Source organism: Corella eumyota, chromosome 2 (assembly GCF_963082875.1).
Source record: "Corella eumyota chromosome 2, kaCorEumy4.1, whole genome shotgun sequence".
Lineage (NCBI taxonomy): Eukaryota > Metazoa > Chordata > Ascidiacea > Phlebobranchia > Corellidae > Corella > Corella eumyota.
Window position 1 is genome coordinate 3,928,732 of NC_137491.1, and position 22,711 is coordinate 3,951,442.

General features: G+C 29.3%; 3 protein-coding genes across 3 annotated transcripts; 1 reads left to right on the forward strand and 2 right to left on the reverse strand.

Annotated features, from left to right (window-relative positions):
* The first annotated feature begins 1,141 nt into the window (after positions 1–1,141).
* Positions 1,142–6,487, forward strand: LOC145742033 (serine protease 30-like). Its single transcript, XM_082559769.1, has 10 exons — positions 1,142–1,278; positions 1,612–1,748; positions 2,110–2,261; positions 2,413–2,504; positions 2,731–2,876; positions 3,335–3,459; positions 4,039–4,230; positions 4,527–4,627; positions 4,815–4,930; positions 5,771–6,487. The coding sequence occupies exons 1-10, from the start codon at positions 1,206–1,208 to the stop codon at positions 6,020–6,022; spliced, it is 1,386 nt and encodes a 461-aa protein (XP_082415895.1). The 5' UTR covers positions 1,142–1,205; the 3' UTR covers positions 6,023–6,487.
* Positions 6,488–6,806: 319 nt separating this feature from the next.
* Positions 6,807–15,051, reverse strand: LOC145743735 (high affinity cationic amino acid transporter 1-like). The gene is made up of 14 exons (XM_082561770.1): positions 14,907–15,051; positions 14,256–14,357; positions 13,172–13,300; positions 12,936–13,091; positions 12,409–12,559; positions 11,830–11,906; positions 11,433–11,576; positions 10,294–10,516; positions 9,824–9,963; positions 9,258–9,360; positions 8,698–8,867; positions 8,124–8,281; positions 7,373–7,481; positions 6,807–7,041 (listed from the first exon to the last, which is right to left on the reverse strand). Exons 1-14 carry the CDS (start codon positions 15,034–15,036, stop codon positions 6,929–6,931), a joined length of 1,905 nt encoding a protein of 634 aa, XP_082417896.1. The 5' UTR covers positions 15,037–15,051; the 3' UTR covers positions 6,807–6,928.
* A 1,822-nt stretch (positions 15,052–16,873) lies between these two features.
* LOC145743361 (P-selectin-like) lies at positions 16,874–22,586 on the reverse strand. Its single transcript, XM_082561302.1, has 13 exons — positions 22,483–22,586; positions 22,188–22,273; positions 21,876–21,996; positions 21,521–21,670; positions 21,289–21,390; positions 20,858–20,926; positions 20,361–20,564; positions 19,869–19,970; positions 19,608–19,682; positions 18,917–19,120; positions 18,356–18,537; positions 18,053–18,153; positions 16,874–17,537 (listed from the first exon to the last, which is right to left on the reverse strand). Exons 1-13 carry the CDS (start codon positions 22,562–22,564, stop codon positions 17,282–17,284), a joined length of 1,734 nt encoding a protein of 577 aa, XP_082417428.1. The 5' UTR covers positions 22,565–22,586; the 3' UTR covers positions 16,874–17,281.
* Between the last annotated feature and the right edge of the window lie 125 nt (positions 22,587–22,711).

Sequence of the window (22,711 nt, forward strand, 5' to 3'; positions counted from 1 at the left end):
ACATGACATAACTTTGTTGATGTAATAGTAATTGTTTTAAGAAAATATAAATTTCCACTTTTTTGACAATGCCCATGACACCGTAATTGTATGAGCTTGATAAAGAAAAATCCCGGTGCTTAGTCATTGAAAATTTATAAAAACTATTATGTTATATCCGTATTAGTACATACAGAAAAGTAATATTATATTTAACAAAAAGAGGTATAATGTATTAAATATAAATAATAAGAGTTATGTTATATGCAATTTAATGTTTGATAAGGAGAGTTAAGGGACAATGCAGGTTAGATATACCCATTAGAATTTGCACACGATATGCACTAAAACTTAATCTATTATTAATAACTAAAAAAGAAAAACTTTAAATATGAAACTAAAAAAAAACTCGAAAAAAAGATTACCGCTGAAATGACATTAAATTTAGGCAAATACAAAATAACAAAGTTTTTATATCAAAATAATTTAAAAAAAATTCAAATTAAGGAAGAGTTAATTAAAAGAGGTCAATTTTGTGCAGACGTCATAATCCAACTAACACACGTCACTATAGCACCCTTCTCCAATCAAATTGAACCCTATTTCCAAGTAAATATACAAAGTTAATAACTTTTGTAATCCAATGACTTACGCGCGCCCAAGCGGAAGTTATTAAAATCGAAAGAATTTGTTTGGCCAAACTTTACACAAAAACAAAAACTTTAAAATGTATAGAAATTGAGAGAATCCCCTTTTTTATTTCGTAGAAACTAGGTTCTTATGACGCCACAACCACGGTAATCGGAAACAATTAAATAAGGCCGAGGTTCGAATTTCTGTTTAAAAGTTTAGAATGGCTGGGTAGAGTATTTTTCATAGAAGTTAAGATTACGTTAATAGAGCGTGCATTTTCTTGTAAAACAGCACAATTTAAAGCCCTGGTTTTAGATTTAAATTGACAGATGAATTAAAATCATATTGTCTTAACATATATATATAGCTGCATGATAATTTGAGCTAGATTAGCAATACCAGTCTTAAAAACTTGAATTTGTAAAATATAAAAAAGAATTACCGAAAAAAATGGTTGGATTTACGGCATAAGTTAAAAACATCTTCATCTTTAAAGGTTATTTTATAAGATAGAATCATTCGAAATAACATTGAAATAAAAATAATATTAATATATTTTTAGAAGTTACTACATTTTTTAACAACTTAATAAAATGCAAAAAATTGCTACCATAATTTTATGTTTTTTTATTAATTTTGCAGTGTCTAAAAAAAATAAAGCAACTGGTAAGTAACATGCTTTGTCTTATAATTTTAAGCAGAAATCTTCGGCTATAACAGTGGGGTAAAAAAAACATAACATTTCATTAATCTAACCAAAATTTTGGTAATAAAAACACATTTTAAATTTTTAATAGAAAGGGGTTAAGTGTATGGTTTGTAATTAAAGTAACCCTTTTCCTTGCCCTTTAAATATATGCTTTATTATTATTATTATTATTATTATTACCTAATATTTATACTTGTGCTTAACAATTAAATATAATATTTAAAAAAAACCACAGCTGCCCGTTTTTTGTGCCATTTTATTGTTAAACGCCTGTTATTTTTTGTTTTAAGTTCCATTAGAAGGTGTGAATGGGCAACTGCTAGAATGGGTCGGATATGTACCAAAACCAGGCATAATATCAATGGAAATGTACGATGCTGAAAACGTTTGGCAAATCAAATTTCAACTTTGGCCGAAAAAACAGACGGTAAAAATTTTATGATTAATCTAATTTTAGTTAATTATTCAATCCCGTTTTTAAATTGCTATTGCCATTCACATATATTATAACCCAATGAGTTGATTAAATTAGCCTTACTTAAAAACGTTACAACGTGCAAGCTAAAGGAATAAAACTCATAAACTTTAAAGGAATCAAACTCATAAGCTTACGCATTATAATTAAAGTAATGGCTTTGAACTAATTACCCACTGCCAATTAATTTAAAAAGTTTAGAATTGTACAAATACACATATAAAAAAAATTTCGTATCGCACTTTAATGTGATATTTTTTACATTTTTATTGTAAGCTTATAGTCCTCTGTTTAACAATTATTGTTATCACAGATTACAATTCAGTCTTCAACGGACAGACGACTTAAAAAGTGTTCCGTGGAAGCAGAAGTCCTAGGTATACGTAGCAATTTTTCAATTTTCATCTTTTTTAAGGAAGAAGAACTCGATGTTTATATGGACGGAGAGATAAAATTAAATTACCCGTAAGAAATTTTACGAATTTCTAAACATTAATATTTTAAACAAAATTTGGTTTTTAATTTATTTTTTTTAATTTAAAATTTTTTGATAGTTAAATTAGTTATTACAGTTTTATTTTTTGTAAATTTTTAATTAACTTTTTAATTTTTAAAGATTTGATGAAAATATCACACCCTTACGTTCTATACGAGTATATGGAAGAGTAACAACCCATACTTTAAGTTTTATAACTATACCCATTGCAGGTAAGATTTCATATTTAAAAAATCAAAAGTTAATCAATATGAAACTATTTTAATCCTGTGGCTTATATGATAACATTTTTAAAAATGAGTTTTTTTAAAAAGCAATATATAAAAAATGTCAACCAGTAACTTTTCTTAACCAAGCTAAAACTTAATATCGTTTATTTCCATATCATAAACAAACAAGCATCATTACAAAGTAATGCCTGTAACCTAATTTTCGTAGCTGAAAAAATAAATGAGCGGTCTTGTGGTACTGCGATATCTGAGAACATTAGAGTTCCCGAAACATGCAGATGTAAACCTGATGATCCAGCCGCTTGGAAAATAGTTGGTGGGAAGGATGCCATCCCCGGTAAACTTCCGTGGCAGGTATAATATTTTCGTTTATCCTCGGTGTACAAAGACCGGTCGAATGTTTTACCTTTTACTATAACTACCGAGAATATAAAATATTACAAACAAGATGATGTATCTATAATACCTAACTTAATTATGTATTTTTTATATATTTATTTATCTTGGATGTGGAAAGGCCGACATTACAAACTTACATTGAGTAACATCCGTTACCCCGACTCAGTCTCGAGTTGTCTTTGGCAGTTCGGAATATTCTAGATTTTAATTACTTCTGATTAAGTTTTGGCTCAGCAGCAGTTTATACCGTTTGTAGTGCCTTACTTAAAAGCTTTACATCATAAAAGCAGTGGGAATCAAATCCAAGACTTCATACCCTGATTTTGTATTTATAGCTATATAGTAGTAACAACCTTTAATTTAAACAGACAACATTATCTTGATTTTAATTGTTGTATTATATTTTGGTTAAGGTTTCGATTCGTGCCCGCTCACCATATGAGAACGTAAGAGGGTACCCTCACAGATGTGGAGGAACTCTGATTGGACGATGTTGGGTGTTAACTGCTGCCCACTGCTTTCCAGCAACTACATCAACGTAAATTTCATGACTATTTTTTATGATTGCTAAATCAAAAAAACTTTTTAAAAAATCTGCCCAAAAAGTATACCTCAAATTAAAAATATGTTTCTTTATAAAAAGAACCATATCTTGTCCCTTTATTAAACCTTTATTGTTACATTATTGTCCCCTAATTATTACATAATTATACCTATCTTATTTCCCTGTCCCAATATTATCACCAAATTAAAACATGTCAAAGAAAAATTCAACTCTTAAGTTTTTTTAACACAACTCTTAAGCCTGTAAAAGATTTTTTTCAAAAAATTGGTCTATTTAGTTATGTTGTTCTGGCAATTTTTCTTGTTTAGATATTTTTTTGAAGGTTCTCATATCCCAGACTTAAATAGTAATTGTCCTATAGAATACTTGTACCTTGAAATACTTATAAAATGTCCAAACGGTATATTTCGGCCAGTAAATTTTTATATTCTATTGAGATGCATTTTTTGTACAAAAATACTTGCCCTTATTAAGTAAATTTAATGGGAAATTCTTGCTATTAATATTGTTTACCTACATAAGTAAGTTACCAATATGTTTTAACCATTTTAGAGCCCTGAGACGGGTATATGTTAGAGTTGGAGACTACAACAATAAAGACGATTCGTTTTGTGGCAACATTCGAGATATCGAAGATTCTCAGGACTTTGATATTCGGAAGGTTTATATACACGAGAAGTTTGTAAGAGATCCGTTAAGGAATGATATTGCATTAGTTCGGCTGAAGCAATGTGTTCAATACGGGTAATATTTTAATTATTGTTGTAAGCTGATAAATAGTAAATGTACTGTAATAGGTAAAGTAAACACAAGTTCTGTTAAAGATATTGGGTTTAAACAGCCACTAGTATTTTGCCTTTGGGGGGATTTTAGTACAATATAACTTTTTGTAAAACATAATTATATTAGTATGACATGAAATTTTTGTTTTTAAACAAGTAAATTTTAGGTTAATTATAGGTAATGCATCTTACTTTCTGTTGTTAAGAACAGTTTTCCCGTTTAAAAATACAATATTAAACTAACATTTTTCTTTTTAGAACTTTTGTGAAACCTATTTGCCTTCCATCGGCGATTGATCAATTTTCTGCGGGAAAAATTTGCGGAATTTCTGGCTGGGGGGCTTCCAATGAGACCGAAGGTATAACTTCAACTTTCAAATGTGTAGCAAAATTTTAAGTTAAAAAAATGTTAAGTTAAAAATATATGTAGTACAAAGGGCCATACGGTATGAAAACAAAGCTAAAAAAATAAATATAAAATAAAACACAAATTTCAGAAATTAAAATACCATTTTTAAAATTTTTAAAATCCAAACTTGTTCGCAGAGGTGAATGAATACCCTCCCTGCTTACAGACAGCCTCCATTGCAATTAAGACTTTAACAACTTGTAAAAAAGCGTATGACGACACATATTTGCCGGACAAAATGCTATGTGCAGGGGTAGGAAATTTACGTTAAATTATTAAATTTAATTGTTTTAATTTTTAATTTGGGTTTAAAGAACCGGCAGCAAGGTGTAATGGTAAAAACACTTGCTACACCACGTGGGTTCAATCCCCACTACTCTCATACTGTAGCGCCCTTAAGTAAGGCGTATTACCTGTATGAACTCCTGCTGAGCCAGCTCATAATCAGCGGTATAATAATTAAGGAGCGATTATAATTTATATAATATTCCAAACTGTTAAAAAGCAACTCGAGACTGGGTCGGAGGAACTGATGTTACTCTATGTTTAGGTCGCGTATTCGACCATCCCACATCGAAGATAAATTTAAATACAAATAAAATTTTTAAAAAAATAAAAAAGTGATTTTAAACCAATGCAACATTGAATTTTATTTGGGCCTTCTGATGTTAAGATCTACAAACATAAATTTACTTTAAATGTAGATAGACAAACTTACTCTAAACTTTTAATGACATCACTGCTCTCATGCTGTAGCGCCCTTGTGTTAAGCGCTATAAACTCCTGCAAACATAAATTTACTTTAAATGTTGATAGACAAACTTATTCTAAACTTTTAATGACATCACTGCTCTCATGCTGTAGCGCCCTTGTGCAAAGCGCTATAAACTCCTGCTAAGCCAAAACTTAATCAGCAGCTTAGTTATCGAACAATTTTAATCAATAATATTACAAACTGGCAAAGGCTACTTGAGACTGGGTCAAGGCAACTGTTGTTACTTTGTGTTTAGACAATAAAGTTAGCCTTTCCCCAATTGATGATGAAAACATATAAAAAAAAAACTTTTTTCCAAACTTTTATTAATTTTTTTAGGACGAATTCATTGACACCTGCCAAGGGGACAGTGGAGGTCCGTTAATATGTGTCAACAGCGCCACCAAGTCGACATTATGGGGTATTACGTCATGGGGTATCGGGTGTGCTAGGCGGGACAAACCAGGAGTTTACACTCGGGTTGCTGCATTCGTACCTTGGGTCTACAAAACGATGAATACGCGGCGGCCTGATAGAGATTTTTTAGTAAAAATTTCTAAAGCGAGATTGCCTGTATGTGCAAATAACTAAATGAGAATACTTTTAATACATATGAGTGAATTGACTTGAATTTTGTCAAAAGTAAAAAAATTAATTTAAAAGTAAAATACCAATGTCATTTACATAACAAATGTAAGTTACATGCTTGTTAAAACTAAACTGACGTCTAATTCGGTTGCAAATAGCAATTTTAACCTCTTTAACATAAGCAAAATAATTTTGTGTTTATCGTACTAAGAAGGAATTGTATTGCTTTTTAGTTAATTCTATTTAAACATGCTGTTTTAACTTAGCCTCTTTGGGACATCTTAGGTCTGTTTAATTCCATAACTGTATTAGAGAAATACAATGTTACTCAATACCTTTTTAATTTCTTGATGTAATTTGTTTTCGTATTTGTTGTTTAGAAATTATGTAATTATTCATTTTTGTATCTTTAATCAACGACTTATAATTCGATATCTTTCGTTAGTTCATTACACTATTTTAAAAGTAGTTTTTGAAATTGATTATTTCTGTTATATCTATATAGCAATGAAAGAATGCCTAACAAAAATCTAAATTATATGATAATGTATACCACCCAATTATAATAGGACATAAGACACAATTGACTTGTGTTTTGAATGGTCTTTAGTGTTCTTAATTAAACAACTAGCTAGATAAGTAAACGGGGGAGGCAACCTAGCTAAAAGAACGAAAGCAGTAGAGAAACGCAGAAACTTACAAAGTAAAGTTAAATATCCCTACAACTGCGCAACAATGTTTGATGAAATGCTTCTCCTTGAATGCATTTTAGTTTTAGCTCAATCATTTTAATTTTGTATTTGATTTGAAACACGCAAAAGCAAATAAATAACCCAATAAGTTAGAAGTACTTAACCTACACCGCCAGTTGTATACAAAAGCGATTTACAATAAAAATGAAGAAAAAATTCACTCCCGAAGTAAATATTTATCAGCGTCTGTTGTCATATCTTTTGATTTACGTCTGGATCTTGATCGCTCCACACTATTTCGATATCCGTAAAATCCGTAGATTGCAAATCCTAAAAAGTTCAAATAAGTTATAAGTTATTGTAAGCATCATAAATATGCGTAATAAGAATGCATAACTAAACAAATAAAAAAAATTGATGGTTTTATCCCCCCTTGCTTTCATGCTGTATTACCTTTGGTAAGAAAGGTCTAAATATTATGAACTACTGCTAAGCCAACACAGAATAAATATTGGGCTTGTATTAAACAGAACAAATATTGGGCTCGTATGACCAATAATATTTCTGGCCAAGTGGTAGAAAATTTTGCCCCATGTTTAGACTGTAAGGTCGACCTTTCCATATCGAAAAAAGTTAATACTAGAAAATTTGTTTGTTTTACCTATTGCCATCCAAACAGCAAATCTTATCCATGTTCCAGTACTTAATTCACACATTAGGTAAATGTTACAAATCATTGAAACTATAGGAAGAAATGGGACAAGTGGGACCTTGAAATAGTAACAACTTTTAGAAATTAATATATTTAAAGCTCTGCAAATCAATTGCAAAACGAACATAAAAACAAATATATACTTTTTTCGTTTGTTAAAGTTTTTCGTGCATCATTAAAATTAATAGAATAATTTACAAATATTGCATTAATGCGACAAAAAAATAACAAAATCAATTTTATAATTTAAAACATGCCATAAGTAATAATGTTTACACAAAGATTTTGTAGTTTATAACAGCACCCAAATGTGAAAAAACTATTTTAAATAATGTACTTTAAAAGTAAAAATTGACATTAAGAGTTAAACACAAGGAAAAAATAAATGAAATTAAACTTCAACCGGCAGCGTGGTGTAGTGGTAGGAACACTTGCTATGCCACACATGAGGTTGTGGGTTCAATGCCCACTGATCTCATGCTGTAGCGCCCTTGAGTAAGGCGCTATAAACGGTATAAACTCCTGCTGAGCCAACACTTAATCAGCAGCATAATTACTGGGCAATTATAATCTATAATGTTCCAAACTGCCACAGGCAACTCGAGACTGGGTCGAAGTAACTGATGTTACTCTATGTTTAAGTCGCGCATTCGACTTTTCCACATCGAGGATAAAGATATATACAAAAAAAAAAACTTACTGTAAATGAAAGTTTTTTCTTGGATTGTGGCTGCCTCCAAATTACACCGCCAGCAATAAATATAAGAATAAGAAGTATAACGTATGCAACAACAGCAAATGTTGAATTCAGTTTGGAATAGTTTACCAGCAATGAACACAATAATATAACAAATAGACCTATATATTTTAAAATTAATTTAGTTATATTTAGATCCATCTTTTATGCTATATTTTATAAAACATTATATATACACCATATTTTTTTAAATATCACTTTAAGGTGTGAGGTTATATATTTTTATTGGGGAAGAAAGGGTGTTTTCTTTTGTGACATGGCTATACATAAACTTAAATGACTTTAAGACGAAGTAGTGTGGCATTGGTGGGGCTCAAACCTGAAACCTTTCAGCTCCTAATCCAATGCCATAACTGGTATACCACTACCAAACGAAGTTGTAATTTTAAAGTAAAATAAAAACTTCTGGTTGTGGTGCTCTGTAAATTACCAGTTGCAGTGCAACCCCACTACAACAGTTAAAATGCAGTTTGTAGGTTGGAGAATCTAACTACATTTAAAATATAAGTTAGAATACCAATTATCATAACGCAGCTATAGACAAGTTGACCAGAACGTTTGGAAGGATAACTTTTTTCAGGGTTCAAAGCTCGATTTAAAAGTGATTTATTTGATTCAGAACAATCTAGATTTTGAACTACTTCAGATTGAGTAGCCAACAATATATCAGTTACATCAGGCTGATATCTAAAGATAAAAATTTTAGATTATTTTATCTGATGATAAGGTAATTTATATTAAAATATTTTTAAAGTAAAAAATTTACAGTCCTAACCTAATGAAAGTTTATTACTGTTTTTCATTTTGGAAACTTAGTAGTAATATAAACCTTATTCAAAAGCAAAAGACTAGCAAAAATTAAACCAAAAAGCTTACATTTAAAAAAAAAGAACAGAAAACCATTTTTTACCTTAGATTTTTTTACAGTAAGCATTATTTTAGTACTAATAAAATCAAAACTTAAGTTAATAACTTAATGCAGTGGGAGTAAATTTGAGCAATAGTTTGGATCATATCACATACAAAAGTTTAGATCATATTTTTTCAAAAGTATTTTAGTAAAAATATGCAACAAACCTTAAAATAAGAACACAAGTTGCAACTAAAGTGTAAGCCAACAATGTTCCAATAGACATCATATCAACTAAGTCCTCCAAATCAAATAAAAGAACCATAACAGCTAAGGAAAACATTAAAAAATAAAAAATTGCTATGGTTTTTTTTTAAATAATAGTATTAGGGATGGGCTAAAATCCAAACTACTCGGATTCGACGAGTCCAAGTATTTTGTCGCGATACTCGGCCGAGTCCGAGTACTCAGGTATAACGTCATTTAAACGTATATACTTTTACACGAGAATCTTTCCCGCATAATTTTAAAATAACTGCAAACTACAAAATTTGCCAAAAAACACGTATTTATGGATTATAAAGTGTTTAACATTGGCAAAACTATTTATCGCTGATAGCAATATCATTTTAAGTCCAAAGGAAAATGTAAATTGGCCCATCCCTAAATAGTATATTGCATTTTAATAGTAATAATTTAATCAAAATCGAATAAAAAAGGGTATAGGGTGCTACTAACTTAATTTAAAATAAATACACGTTTTTTTAAATATAATTTTAAATTATTATCTCACCTGCTAGGAGACCTGAGATCATAGTGGCAAGAACAGGAGTTTGAAAACGTTTGTGTACCCGAGCAAGACTCTTGAATATGAGACCGTCTTGTGCCATGGCATATACAACTCGAGGCATCGGAAACAAACCGCCCATCAAACTAAATAAGTAAAAATAAAGAAAGGTGCTGTAAGTGACACAGGCTAACTTTTAATAAAAATATTTTTTAATTTAATTATCCTTAATGTAGAAAGGACAACTTGATAGCCTGAACTTAAAAGGACAGCTGCCCCCAAAGTAATATTTGTTATCCCAACCCAGTCTCAAGTTGACTTTAGCAGCATAATTAGTTAAATTGCCCATTTAATTATCTGCCAATGGGTATTGGTTTTGGTTGAAGATTATACTACACCTCTTTAGCTATTTATTAATACTATATTTTTAGCATAAAATGTACACAAATTAAATCTAAATAAAAAGGTGGTGATACCTTGATGATAGGGCACATACAGCTCCAATAGCTAGCGGGTACAAAGCCCAATTCCATCCAATAGATTCAAAAGCACGAGGTAGAGGGGCACCAACATCCATCATGAAGTAAGGAACCATAAGAGTAAGAACAGTGGATATCCCAACATAGGCAAAAAACACAATAGCAAGTGAAATTACAATCGATAAAGGAATTGATTTTTGCGGATTTTTTACTTCTTCCCCTGTGAATTTAAATAAGATTTTTATAATTAGTGAAAACTAGGGATGGGCCAATCGAATCCGAGTCCGAGTACTCGGCCCGAGTATTGGGAATATTTTAATACTCGTGCTGTCGAGTATTTTTTTAGTACTCGGACGCCGAGTAATAATTTGTCATTTAAGATCGTATACGATTTACTAAACATAAAAAAACACGAGGTTTGCCTTTTTCTAATAAAATATAATCTACTCTCAATTATATCACGTTATTTAAGCAACAATTGCGCAACAAATACACTTTTTACTTAGTAAAATTTCACGCATAATAAATTTGAGACTTTTACATTTTCAATTGGACTTAAAATTTTATTGCTACCAACGTTAAACACTTTATAGTTCATAAATATATACGTTTTTTTTGACAAATTTTGCAGTTTTAAAATTATGCGGAAAAGATTCTCATGAAAAGTTATATACGTTTAAATGACATCATAACCGAGTATTCGGACTTGGCCGAGCATCGCGACAAAATACTCCGGCATGTCGAATCCTAGTAATTTGGATTTCAGCCCATCCTTAGTGAAAACAAAAAAGTAACATTAAGGTTATGTGTGCTTTACATTCCTCAAATTAACTTATTACCTTTACAATCTAATATGTTTTTTTTTAAATGGATATTTAAATATATATAAACCCTGTATTTACACATCACAATATTTAATAAATATTGTTGTTGTAACTTTTATGTTTTTTAAAGAACCTTCAGCTTATTTTACCCAGTTTTACCGGTAGTGTTATCATCTTAAGTTATATATACAAGATAAAGTTATAAAACAACATTCCAAACTAGCATTAAGAACAAAGTATCATAGAGTAAATTGTAGAGTTTAAAGTTACCATTCCAACACTATTAATAATAAAAACAAATAAGGTTCTAACCTGTAGTTGCAATAATATCGAACCCAACAAATCCAAAGAAGCAGGTAGCAGCCCCACTCATCATTCCTGAGAAAGCATAAGGAAAGAAACCTCCGTGTCCAAATCTCTCACTCTCACCTTCTGCAGCTGTTGTGCAGTTTATATCTAAATAAGTTGGTTGGATTATTCAGTTAGGAATTTAAAAAAAAAAATTAACAAAAATAACAAAATAATAAAACGACAATGCTTTTTAAGATGACAAAAATAAGTTTTTTTAAATTGACAAAAAAAACTTAATATGGGGTTAAAAATGTGGGTCTTATAACACTACTGAAACAACCTTTTTAATATGAAAAAGCTCACACAAAAGCTTATGTTAAATAGCAGAACCAATATTTTCTTTACTTGTTTAACCAACCTAATTTATTTGTGTTGCTTTCCATTATCACCGATGGCATTCTACTTGAATCATTAGCAAGACACTCATCTAGTATACTAAACATACAAACAGAAATTTAAATCTGTAAGTAGCTTAAACAGTAGATATTAAAAAAAAGAGTGTGTATATATGTAGAAATGTTAATTTAGTTAGGTTTTCGAGATTTTTTTATGGCAATGTAAAAAGGTCGACTTCACGGCCTAAACATAGAGTAACATCAGTTACAGTTACCTGACCCAATCTCGAGTTGCCTTTGGTAGTTTGGGATATTATTGATTATAATTGCCCGATACTGGGGTGCTAATTAAGTGCTGAGTCAGCAGAAGTTTAAATTGTTTATGGCACCTTACTTAAGAGCGCTACAGCATGATAGCATTGGGAATCAAACCCAGAACCTCATGTAGAGAAGCCCAGTGTTCTGACCACTATATTACGCTGGCAGTAAATAAAACTCCACACACAATTTTAAATTGCTCAGTTAGCATGGACATATTTAATTTATAATACCAGTAATTAAAAATTGTAACAATTACATTAAATATTCAAATCTTAACTTACTATTCATTGATTTGTTTTGGAGTAATAGCCCAGTTGTCTACATTAGCGTTTATACTGCCAGCAATAATAACAAACAATATGACAACGATATTAACTCCAGTAAATATTTTACTGATTAAAGCAGATTCCTTAACACCAAAACATAGAACAGCTAAAATTTAAATTAAAACTGTTAAAAATTACCATTTTGCATATAAAATTATTTAAAACTCATATGTCAATTTATTCATTTCAAAAAAAACACGTGGTTAAATTACTATAATCAATTTAACCATGCAGAGCAGAACTTATAGCTGCTAAATGCTACAACAAAATGTTTTAAAAACGTGTTTAAATATTAAAGTTGCGTTGTTAAATTACTAGATCTTAGCTTATAAACAAAATTGATATTTTTTAAACTACTTTTGGCTAAATACAAAAAATATACCGTTTTTGTAAGTTTTTCTAATAAAAAAAATTAAACAGTCATCTGGCACTTATTAAGATAAACTTCGACAGCTTACAAAACTACATAAAATTTTGCCAACCTGTTAAAATAAGGATAACAGCAAACGCAAAAAAGTCTGGATATTTTGCGAAACCGGGTATACTCATTTTTAAATGTGTCATACAGAATTCAGAATATTTTCCACCAACCAGAGCGTCTATATTTTCACTCCATGCCCTTGCCACACTAGAAGTACCTTTAAAGAACAAATTTTAAATAAAACTTTAATTTTTTTTATGTAAAATTTGATATTAATAAAATTTAAATATTGTTAACCTATGACGTATTCCAGGATAAGATTCCATCCAATCACAAACGCCCATAATTCACCGACTGTTACGTAACTATAGACGTAGGCGGAGCCTGCTTTTGGTACCCTAGCTCCGAATTCAGCATAAGAAAGTCCTAAAAAAAATTAAAAATAGTTTATTAAATTAATAAGTTAGAAATATCACAAAGAAAATAATTATTTTAAGTTTTAAGTTTTCGCAACTTAAGACTGTAGTAATAGAATCTATAATAAGTCTATAATGCTTTTTAGTTTTGTTTTACAAATAACTAACTTAATTGCCAAAAAAATTAATTTTAAAACACAACTTAAAAAAAAATCTAAATTTTAAATTTAGTTTTCAACTTTAAAGGGGGTGTGCGGTTTGTTTTACTATTTGTTGTTATAGACATTGTATTATCCTGCATATTTCGAGGACCACTTTAATAACTTTAAACTACATTCAAGGGCTTTGGTAACTTGTCATAATATTAATATAACAACGTGTGTTTAAATGCTTTAATTTTAAATTAACATAATATTTGTAAAACTTTTCAAATAAAAATATTGATAAATCAAAAACAAATATGTTTTTTTTAATATTTTAAATCAAGTTGTTTTTTGTTTATTTAAAATCAGGTTGTTCAGTAAAACAAGCCAAGTAGCTAATTATTTATTCATGTAAGTGTGTTCTAGCTTAATTTAAAATACGAACGAGACAAAAACAATTAGCAAAGAAAATGCATTGGTCCATTATTTAAATAAGATTAGAAATACATTTTGAATCTTTTGTAAATTCAATTTTAAGGTCCTATTACGTAGTGATATCGAAAACGTTAAACCCTAGAACAATTCACGAGTTAATGTTAATCAAAAAAAGCATTTTAAATAATTATTTAACTAATTTAACAATGACCGAACGGAAAGTCATCAATGTAACGCACTTGTATTATTGAACTTCGATTTAAACCACATATGTAAATGTATTACTGGCAATTGCATCATAAAGCCCTTATAACATTAGTTCAAAATGCATATCATACAATAATAATCCCTTAGAACGATTAAGCTTGTACTAAATCAAATACTTACCTGCCATTACGCTGGCAATAGCTGCAAAGAGAAATGAAAGAACAATCGACGGACCTGCCTTATCACGTGACACCGAACCTGTTAATACGTACACACCAGCACCTGTTGCCGTAACAAACATTAATTGTTATGACATCATGAAGATAATTGTGAATTATAATTTACTGGTACAAAATGTATATAGTTTTAACAAATTTATAATCTACTACAAGTCAGTAATTTTACAGACAGCGTTGTGTAGTGGTTAGAACACTTGGCTTTACTATATAAGGTCCTTGGTTTGAATCCCACTGCTTTTATGGTATAGACCCCCTTAAGTAAGGCGCTATAAACGGTATAAACTTCTGCCAAGCCAACACTTTATTAGCAGCATAATTATCGGGCATATATAATCAATAATATCCCAAAATGCCAAAAGCAACTTAAACCTAGGTTAGGGTGACTGATGTCACTCTACGTTTAAGTCGTGAAGTTAAACTTCCCACATCCAGCATAAATAAATTTATTAAAATAAATAAATTAGACCAAAAACGCAACTTAAGACTAAGGCGTTGTAACAAATCTTACTTTAGATGTTGAGGCTGTAAAATTATCTTTCATAAATCAAAAAAAAAATTAATTAAATTAAATTTAAAAACACAAAAACTTTACCCAAAGTGCTTCCTACACCCAGAGCTACGAGGTCAAATGTCGTCAGACATCGTTTAAGATTTCCACCGCCCGCTTGGTCGTCATTTTTCGAGATCGTTTTTTTTAAAACTAACTGCTTAACAAGTGACATTTCCGTTTTAAACACTAAAGGTTTAACCTAGAAAGTAGTTAAAATACGATTTAGATATTTTCGCGTTGTATAATATTGTTATATAGTTATTTAGTCTATTTTAAATTTAAATTTTTGCTTACAAAAACTTAATAAAAATACGAAAATGCGCGTAGTGAAAAATTAGGTGTAATTCTACCTTAGCTTTATGCTTTATTTTAAGTAAATTATATAAAAAAAACCTTTAATATTTTAAATTAGGTATTATCGTTTATTTAAAAGCTGCTTTAAAATTGACTTAAGTCATTTACACTAGATTTCTATAAAATATTAAAGACGTAATTGACCTAAAAAAACAGTATTTGTGTTTTAACGGCAGACTAACATAACATTTTTCGGAAACAGGAATTCGAAGAAACATATGTTTTTGTTTATTTTTGATGGCTTAAATTTCGCGAACGTTTAAAACTACGAAATAATATCACCAATTCATAGTCATTTTTTATTTCTTAAACAGTATTTTTTAAGCCATTACAATAACACTACAGTAAAACACATTTTTTTAACTCTTAGATAATTTAACTTTTACTATATTTAATCAACATCTCGATTACTCTTGTACTTACGAACGTTTTAAACTCTTTATATATGATTATCCAGTATAAATACCCATTTTAAATAGAGAAAAACGACTACTTTTTAGAAAAATAAACACATATAATTTTATAAAAATTACTACTCTTAAACTGTCTGAAGTATTTTAGGATATTTTAGAAAATACTAGTTCAACCTCAAAGCTACAAGCTAGGCTTAACACAGTAAAAATGATCGCTTATCTTTATTTACATCATACATGAATTATATATTGTAGTAAGAAAGCGGAAGCATTATATTGATATCGTAAACAAAAACGGTAATGTGATCGATAGTATGGGGAATATTAACTACACACTTCATGATCACTAACCTGAAAACTGACTAATGGTACGTTTTAATGGTGAATTCCGGCGACCACGTGTTTAGAAAAATTGACTAGTAACTAATACCTTTTAATTCGGCCTAAATTTAAGTTTCACGAAGGTTAATATTAACATGTCTACTTGCATTTCTCAATTATTATTAATCGGTTATTTCTCTTGTGTCGCTACAACACCAACCACTATACGTCAAGTGCTCTACGTGCTCGTTATGCTTATGACGTAACAATAAAAGAACAATAAACGCTAACTTCAAACTAAACGTGTGTGGTATAGTGGTACTCAAACTTGTAATTTTGTTGATATATTGCAATTTGCTATCTGTCAAAACTGGCACATTATGATGCGGTATTGCTATTTACATATACAACTACAGTTATAAACTGTAATTTAACGCTTAAGTCTGCCATATACAATACAAATCCCACTTGCTAACTTTAATTTTGGTTTCTAAAGTTGTAAACAAATTATTGGGTGCCAATCTTACTATCAGGAAATGAAGTATATCCTGAATTTTAAAAGCTTAAACGGAAATAAAACGATGAGAATTCTATGTGAATGTTGCTTTGTGTAGAATTAAGGTTTTTAACTGTGTTTTGGTTTTTAGCTTTTGGCATTTTTGATAACAAAGGCCTTACTTAGCCTAAACAAGTGCTAGTCTGTTACAGTATTTTGTGTTTTACGTTTAGTTTTAAACCATTAAAATCTTAACAGCATGATTAACTACTATAACCAAAATAACATTCAATAAATCGCATTATTTTAAAACGTTATTTTTTACTGATGATTTATTAACTTTGTTTTAATGTTACATTTTTTAATTTCAAATTTACCAAAACATAACAAAATAATTTGGCCAATTATTTCAAGGATCATTTCTATACAATGATAGCATAAAAAATTTAAAAGACATAAAAATTTAAAGAGGCCTACAGGAAAAATAATGTTGACTTCATTGGAACAACGACAAAATATCCTAAATCAATTTTTTTAAACTTTTTTAACCTAGATTTAAATATGCCAGGTTAACAACAAAATACCAAAGCAAAACGCTTACAATAATTTAACTTTAAGAATTAATTTATACAATGACTCACAATCTTCGGTGATAGCTGTACAGTATAGGTTAATAGACTTTGTGAATAAATTAAGAGCGTAGCTATATAACTGTTTCTTTAAATTTGTCAGTATATCCTTTTTTGGAGGTAGTCAATTGTTTTTTAGGTAAAAACCATAGCCGAGTTTGGCTGTGTCAAATTTACATTTTATGGGCCAAAGGAGGTACAAAATTAGGTTGTATAAGATATACACAATCTTTGCATCCCTCTGGCTCTTGAGGAAATTAACAAATCAATCAATCGGTTGGCAGAAAGATAAACTTTTTCCATATCCGACATCGCTTTAAACAGAAACGATCCCTTTTTTAACACTCTTCTAGTTCTACTGCTTATAACTATGTAGAAAACTGTCGGATTTCCCGGCCGGAAATGGAAAATGACTTTTCGTGCGTTTGAAAACATGTTTGATACTTGTCTGGTCCTTCCTCTATGTAACATAGATTTTAAGAAATGATAACAATATTTATTAAGGTTTCATTTTTAAAGTTTTTGGTATGTAATTTTAAAGTTTACATTATTACAGATGTGGTTACACTTTTTTATACATATTTATCCTCGAAGTGAAAAGGTAGACTTCACAGCCTAAACATAACACCAATTACCCCGACCCAGTCTTGAGTTGCCTTTGGCAGCTTAAAATATTATAAATTATTATTTCCCAATAATCAAAATTCTGATCAAGTGTTGGCTCAGCAGGAGTTTTTACCGTTTATAGAGACTTGCTCAAGGGCGCTACAGCATGAGAGCAAAAGATTAAACCCAGTACTTCATGTAGAAAAGCCAAATGTTCTCTCCACTACACAATGTAAAACTTCGTTTGAAACCACAAATTTGGTGAACTAATAATCATGCAATAACGCCATGCCAATAATATTTAAATAGACGCCAAGATTACAATAGCCTTTTCTTTATTTCTTCGCAAAAACGATATGTAAAACTAACCTCATCAAATGTAGCCTGTTTCCTTTTAAGGATGACGTCATATCCCCTATTTCAAAATGTTGGGAGGACGGCGAAGTGTAGTTCATTTGCAAAGAAAGTGACTAAAAAATAAAAAATAAAATGTGAATAAAAACCATTGTTTAGATACTTACTTTCTTTATTTAAAAAAAAATACTACTTTTATTTTAAATATAGTGGCCAAAGAAAAGTTAAAAAATCTTGCTTGTGATTATTTAAATTTTATTACAATATTTTTATTTGTACAAACAAAGTTTAAATAAAAAAAATTGTATGTTACTTTACCTGCATTTTAGAATAGTTGATTTCCAGGATTAACTGCCTGTTTATAGATCCATATCTATTTGCTGGTTTTAAATAGTTCAAGTTAACAAACTCTTTGGTTTCATTTGTGAAAAACATTGCTGATAATTTTTTCGAAGATAAGTCGATCTCTAAATCACATCTTTTCAATTCTTTAGTTTTGTCTAAAAGTAGAATCATTGAATGTACATAATTTGAAGAAACTTGTCATAAATGTTGATGTAGTGGCCAGAACACTTCTACACTACATAAGGTCCTGAGTTCAATGATCTTATGCTGTAGGGCCCTGCAGTAAAGCCCTATAAAAGGTATAAACTGCTGCTTAGCCAGAACCTAATCAACAGCTTAATTATATTTGATAAAAATTTTGCATTGTTTTCCTATTTGTCAACTTTTTATATTTTTTATCTTGTGTTTTTATATGTTAAAGCAAATTTAAAAACTCTTTTTGGAAAAACTTAAATATTAGTAAAACAAAAAGCAGGCAAAAAGAGCATTGTTACCACTTTTGTAATTTATCTTAATTATTTTTAAAGTACTTACGAATACAAGTTGGGGGCTTATTTTTCCAATTTCCATCCGTTCCACATTTGATTCTATTCTGCCCAGCAATTAAATATTTATCGTCACAAGTAAGTACACAAGTTGAACCAATGCTAAACTCGTTTGAGCAACTAAATTGTAAGATACTCCAATCTGTTGAAGGAAACTCTTCGCGTAAGTCTGGGCACTCTTCGGGTATATTTTCTAAAGTTAAATAGTGTTGTTAAATGTAAAAAAAATAGCAAGTAATAAACAATCAATGCTAAATTTAATTTTTAAAATCTATATATATATATTTAATAATTTAATTGTGTTTCAAAATTAAAAAATAAACCATATGTAATTATGTAATTTTTAAACCCTTAAATATACATTTAAAAATATAATAACTTATATTTTAGATTCAGTCATTTTTAAAAACCTTTAAGATTTAAAATCTTTATTAAAAGATACAAGACTTAAATCTATACTTTGACAAAACAGCAACGGCTTGAAATTACTATATCCTTTAAATCAAACTAACATCAGCTATTAAACGCCAATTACTGTTACATAGATTATTCAAATTGCCCAAACATAAATAAATAAAATATTATCAATCTAAAATCAATAAATATTTATCTATGATTCACTTTGATGTTGGGAGATTTTCAACTCAGATTACAAAATAAAATTTCCCATATCAATTCACCTTGTAAAACAGTTTCTGTTTTTGATCCAATTACAAACTCACGTGAAGTTATTTGGTTTATCATCAGGTCTATGTCTATAAAAAATTATAAAATTGTAATCAAAGTTTTGCCAAAAAAAGTTAGAATTTCTTATTTAAAAGAGAATTATTAAAAAGAAAATAAAGGATTACAACATAGTGTTATAGCAATTTTTATTTTCAATCCAAAACCTTTTATTACTTTTTAAATACAGAAGTTATAACTTGGTTAAATATACTTACTAAGATAACACTTTTTGTCGTTAATATCATAATAACAATTATTCTGAGTCTCGCAAACACTACGAGGCGCACCATTGTAAAAAGTTGGACATACCTGTTTTTCTAAAACGTTTTAAAAAAGGTTAAAAAAAAATAATCAAAAGGTTATATAGTATATCTAAGACAAATTAAAACAGAATAACCTTAAAGTTAGATAACCTAAACCAACTTGAATAACCTAAGATAAATGAAAACAGAAAAACCTTCCGATACACCTTTTTTTATATACAAATTGTTCTTGCGCTGTAGCCTCCTTAAGTAGAGGCGCTATAAACAATATAAACTCCTGCTGAGCCAGCACTTAATCAGCAGCCAAATTATTGGGCAATTATAATCTATAATATCTTAAACTGCCACAGGCAACTCGAGACTGGGTTGGGGTAACGGATGTTACTCTATGTTAAGATCGTTGACTTTCCCACATCGAAGATAAAGATATTTAAAAAAATTTACCAATACACATCGGTGGTTTCCCATCCCAGCTACCCTCTTTGTTACATTTCAACCTATTCTGACCAACAATCACGTGTGTGACGTCACAGTTAAACACACATGTGGTTCCTGGTTTAAATTGTTTCGAACAAGTAAAGCGAAGAAGTTGCCATTGTGCGTCGGGAAAAGATTCCAAAAAATTTGAGCAATCTTCAGGAACGGTTTCTAAAAATCGAAAAGTGAAAATAATGGTTATTAAAATATTTTCAGGTAAAAATAAAATGCAAATATTAAAGTTTTAGGTTATTTTTTTTAAATTATAGAAAAGTGCTATGTTGCAACGTCCTTTTTTATGTAAGTTCTAAGACTCATAGTTCGCATCCTATTGCTTCTATGTCGCAGCAACATTAAGCAATATGCTAACAGGTTACTTACTCCCAACAAGTTACATAACAATATACAGATTAATAATAGGACAATCTATAATTAGACTTTAAATATTTTAATATAAGTATTACCTGTTGGCTCAATATCAATAGATAACTCTCTTGAATTGATGCTAAGACTTGGTGTTGGACTTGGATTTCCTGTAAAAAAAATTAAAAAGTAAGCCTTTTGTATTTAGTTGTACTAATCAATTGCTTAACCTATTGGCTGCATTTTAATTGTTAAAATATGGTCATAACTTGCAACTTATATCTATCTGTGATAATTTACCCGCCAACCCCAAGGCATTTTTTTAAACCCTAGCTTTTTTAACAAATGCAATATATTTACAACAAGCTCCAATATTTTAGATGGTTTAAAGGCGAAATAATAAAATAGGTAAGAAATATTCAGATTTAAAACTAAAAGTTTACAGCTTAATGACAAACGTATAGCCCTGAAAGTGAATTTTTTTTTAATGAAATGTAAAAAAATGTTGCAAAATAAAATTTCATCATCTTACTTAAAAAGCATTTCCTTTTGATTGTGTCGTAATAACAACTTGATTGTGAGTCACAGACGCTTCTTGGCGCACCATTATAGAAAGTAGGACATGGAGAATCATCTAATAAATATGTGACATAAAAATCGAATAAAATGATCAGGTTTATTTGATAATATCGTAATATGAATCATTTCAAAACCTGCTTTTTTCAGACTTGTCTAGTTTTATAAATAAGTTCACGATTTTTTACTTATTTTTTGATCTCTACATCTTGCCTCATCTGCTTCTGTGTCCCAGCAACATCCCATATCTAAGCAGGCACCTTTGGGTATTCCCCCATACCCACATACGTCATCAGAACACTGATCTGAGTTTTTTGAAGTCGATTGGTCACGGGAATCTTAAAATTATCAAAATATTTAAAACCAAAAATGATTTTTGTTTAAGTAGATTTGTAAACTATTTTAAAACACCAATTTTTTACAATTTTTTAGGTTATAAAATAGATTTACTAACTTAAGATCCAATAATAATGGCAAAAACTTAATTTTAAATTAAGAGCTTTTTTTTAAAATTAAAATATTTTTTTTAATTGTATCACTAACCAACTGGTAAACAATAATTTATCAGAAAATCAAATCTGGTGTTAGTTGATAAAATTTGCCAAACTCCATCGTTACAATATATTTCTAACGATCCAGTTGAAGTAGATAAAGAATAATTTTCCTAAAATGTTAAAGTAAAAATAAAATAAAATGCAATTTTTTATGATAAAAGAATGGGTGAATTAAAAAATGTGTTGTTAATAATAGTGCTGAAACTTAACTAAAGTAACCCCTAAAGATAAAAAAACTTAAAAGTTTTTTTTTTTACTTTAAAATTATAACAATTTACGTCATAATAATATCATTACATACGTCACAATAAAATGTACAAATACTTTGATGATGTAACATATTAGGACATCTTACAACACCGTTAGAAATTCGAACAGACCGACATGCTAAAAAAATTTGAAAAATTGAAAAAAATAAAAATCCAATTTTCTAATTAACAAATGTAATTTTTTTCTACTTTTGTTGTACTTTTGTTTAGTAAAAAAACATTACTTAGAGTTTAGTAATTTAGTAAAATATTTATTGTAATTTACTTCAATTTTTCATTTTACTTTTTTTAAATAATTTTAATTTTAACCCTATTTGATCAACTTACGTTTGTTATTAAGTTCCATACTACATACATTATTGAACCCAAAACACAAAATAACTAAGACTAAGCTTGTTAAATAACTCATAATAATGTTTATTTAAACTTTCTAATAATAAAAAAAATGATTTCACTTAATTTTGCCCAACTTTTCTAAAATTATTCCTTAAATTTTTAAAACTACCCGAAAATGATTTTGTGGTATTGGCATATAGCCTACTGATGTTATATCAAA

Bases quoted from the DNA above. Each gene is read 5' to 3' on its own strand.
- LOC145743361 (XM_082561302.1), bottom strand. From the start codon at position 22,564: ATGAGTTATTTAACAAGCTTAGTCTTAGTTATTTTGTGTTTTGGGTTC. The intron at 21,391-21,520 runs GTAAAAAATCGT...CATATTTATTAG, and splicing joins ATGTAGAGATCAAAAAATAA to ATGATTCTCCATGTCCTACT. The intron at 19,683-19,868 runs GTAAGTATATTT...AATTTTTTATAG, and splicing joins CGACAAAAAGTGTTATCTTA to ACATAGACCTGATGATAAAC.
- LOC145742033 (XM_082559769.1), top strand. From the start codon at position 1,206: ATGCAAAAAATTGCTACCATAATTTTATGTTTTTTTATTAATTTTGCA. The intron at 1,749-2,109 runs GTAAAAATTTTA...TTGTTATCACAG, and splicing joins TTTGGCCGAAAAAACAGACG to ATTACAATTCAGTCTTCAAC. The intron at 2,877-3,334 runs GTATAATATTTT...ATTTTGGTTAAG, and splicing joins CCGGTAAACTTCCGTGGCAG to GTTTCGATTCGTGCCCGCTC.
- LOC145743735 (XM_082561770.1), bottom strand. From the start codon at position 15,036: ATGTCACTTGTTAAGCAGTTAGTTTTAAAAAAAACGATCTCGAAAAAT. The intron at 12,560-12,935 runs GTTGGCAAAATT...TTTAAATTTTAG, and splicing joins TGTTATCCTTATTTTAACAG to CTGTTCTATGTTTTGGTGTT. The intron at 11,907-12,408 runs GTAAGTTAAGAT...TTGTATGTTTAG, and splicing joins CCAAAACAAATCAATGAATA to TATACTAGATGAGTGTCTTG.